Source organism: Clupea harengus, chromosome 15 (assembly GCF_900700415.2).
Source record: "Clupea harengus chromosome 15, Ch_v2.0.2, whole genome shotgun sequence".
Taxonomy (NCBI): domain Eukaryota; kingdom Metazoa; phylum Chordata; class Actinopteri; order Clupeiformes; family Clupeidae; genus Clupea; species Clupea harengus.
In genome coordinates, this window is record NC_045166.1 from 15,949,033 (window position 1) to 15,951,532 (window position 2,500).

At 42.8% G+C, this 2,500-nt stretch overlaps 1 protein-coding gene across 1 annotated transcript in view; it reads left to right on the plus strand.

The window, feature by feature from the left end:
• LOC105899522 (solute carrier organic anion transporter family member 2A1-like) overlaps positions 1-2,500 on the plus strand; it is an 8,614-nt gene that overhangs the window by 1,907 nt on the left and 4,207 nt on the right. Inside the window, exons 4-8 of the mRNA XM_031581911.2 lie at positions 190-405; positions 618-716; positions 1,279-1,418; positions 1,797-1,872; positions 2,040-2,204. Coding sequence (XP_031437771.1) covers positions 190-405; positions 618-716; positions 1,279-1,418; positions 1,797-1,872; positions 2,040-2,204 — 696 coding nt within the window. The remainder of the gene's footprint in view (positions 1-189; positions 406-617; positions 717-1,278; positions 1,419-1,796; positions 1,873-2,039; positions 2,205-2,500) is intronic.

The window sequence follows — 2,500 nt, forward strand, 5'->3', positions numbered from 1 at the left end:
GAATGACAATATCTGTCTGTATTATGATAGCGTGTGTTTGTGTATTTTAATAATTTGGGGGTTTGCAGTACTGCTTGGGTGTGTGTGTATCTGGGCTTATGATCATAATGTGTGTTTAAATACTGCCAGTGTGATTGTGTGTGTGTGTGTATGTCTAGGTTTATCATATGTATGTGTGTCTGTACACAGAGGAGAATAGTGACATGTGTGTGTTGAATGGAAACTCCTCCTCACCGTTGCGTTGCCATGGGCTGAATTCCCAGCATGCCTCACATCAGCGTGTTCCGTGGAATCTTATGGCCGCCGCCCAGCTGCTCTTTGGCCTTGGCTCCGCCCCCATTCAGCCTCTTGGAATCTCCTACATCGATGACTTTGCAGAGCCAGGAAACTCCGCCCTCTATATTGGTATGGTGTGTGTCTCACTCGCTCTCTCTCTCTCTCTCTCTCTTTTTCTCTCTCTCTCTTCTGTGTTTTATGTGTAAATCACATTTTGCATAATGTGTCTTTCCCCTCTGTTGTCTGTGTGTTCTGTGTATGTTTGTGTGTGTGAGAGTGTGTGCGAGTGTATGTGTGTTTGTATGTGTGTGTGTACATGTGTGTGTATGGTGTGTATGCAGCCATCTTGTTCTCAGTGTCTATTTTTGGTCCTGCGTTTGGCTACCTCCTGGGCTCCATCATGTTGAGGATCTATGTGGATGTGGACCGTATAGACTCAAGTGAGTGTCTGTCATCAGAAATAAGTGTCTTTGCCCCACGCCGTGACTGATTGGATGAAGAATTAACTATGAATGGAAACATAAATGATGAATGAATGAATGAATGAATGAATGAATTAAATAATTAATGTATGAATCATTCAATTAATTGAAGGAATGAAAGAATGATGGCATGAATGAATCACTAAGTGTAAGTAAGTGAATAATTCAAAGAATGAATAATTGAGTAAGTGAATAATTCAAAGAATGAATGATTGAGTAAGTGAATGATTGCATGAATGAATGATTGAGTAAGTGAATGATTGCATGAATACATGATTGAGTAAGTGAATGATTGCATGAATGAATGATTGAGTAAGTGAATGATTGCATGAATGATTGAATGAATGAATAGATACATCAGTGGTGAATAAATAAATAGATGAATAATTGAGTGAAGGAATGAATGAATTTATGAATGAATGAATGATTGATTGAATGAATGAACCAACCAATCAATCAATCAATCAATCAATAATGAGGTGACAGAATGAATAAATGCATGTGTCTGTCCCCCGGCCAGAGGCAGAGCTGGAGTTGAGTCCGTCCGACCCACGGTGGGTGGGGGCGTGGTGGATGGGGTTGCTGGTGTCCTCCACCAGTCTGTTGCTCACATCCACCCCCTACTTCCTCTTCCCCCGCCACGGAGCCACGCCCGCAGAGGTGTGAACTTTACTCTGTGACCCTTGACCCTGACACTTGCTTTAGTTTTGTATAGACATTGAGTTCAGTCTTGTGTAGGGGTCACTGCATTGTGTAGGGGCAGAGAGTTTGTCTCTGTCCCAGGCCTGTGTGGATGTCTAGTGTTATGATGTCTAGTGTTATGATATCTAGTGTTATGATGTCTAGTGTTATATGATATCTAGTGTTATTATGTGTAGTGTTATGATGTGTAGTGTTATGATGTCTAGTGTTATGATGTCTAGTGTTATGAGCTCTCGTTCAGTCCTGTGTTGGTGTCTGAACTGAATTGTGTAATCGTCATGCCCAGGGGATCTGAGGTCATTTCTATGCTGTCTGTAACTTGTCTTTGGTTTTTAGGTCACTGAGACGGAGACAGACTCACTCAAAGGGAACAAAATCACGCTGGAGACGTCTTTCATCAGCATTATCAAGAGTAGGAGCTTAAAGCATGTCTGCATGTGTGTTCCCCAGGGGTTTTCTCAAACTGCTCTATGCTGCTACGGTCGTTTCAGTGCACTTTTGTCTGTGTGTGTGTGTGTGTGTGTGTGTGTGTGTGTGTGTGTGTGTGTGTGTGTGTGTGTGTGTGTGTGTGTGTGTCAGTGTTCCCTAGGCATTTTCTGAGGCTGATGATAAACCCAGTGTTCATGCTGCTGGTGTTGTCTCAGTGCTGTTTCTCGTGTGTGATCTCGGGCTTGGCCACCTTCCTGGGGAAATACCTGGAGCTGCAGTTCGGCACCTCCGCTGCAAAGGGAAGCTTCCTCATGGGTCAGTCTATACACTTCGCTTCACTTCACTTCATTTAATCTCACTTCACTTCAATACACTTTAATACACTTCACTTACGTCAATACATTTCACTTTACGTTCCTCAGTACACTTCACTTCATTTAACCTCACTTCACTTCACTTTCCTCAATACACTTCACTTCACTTCTCCTCAATACACTTCATTTCAATACATTTCACTTCACTTCACTTCACCTCCATCCAGCACTCCTGCTGCAGACGGAAGCTCCCTCAAGAGTCAGTCAGTACATGCTGCTTTGGCTCTCCATAAAACT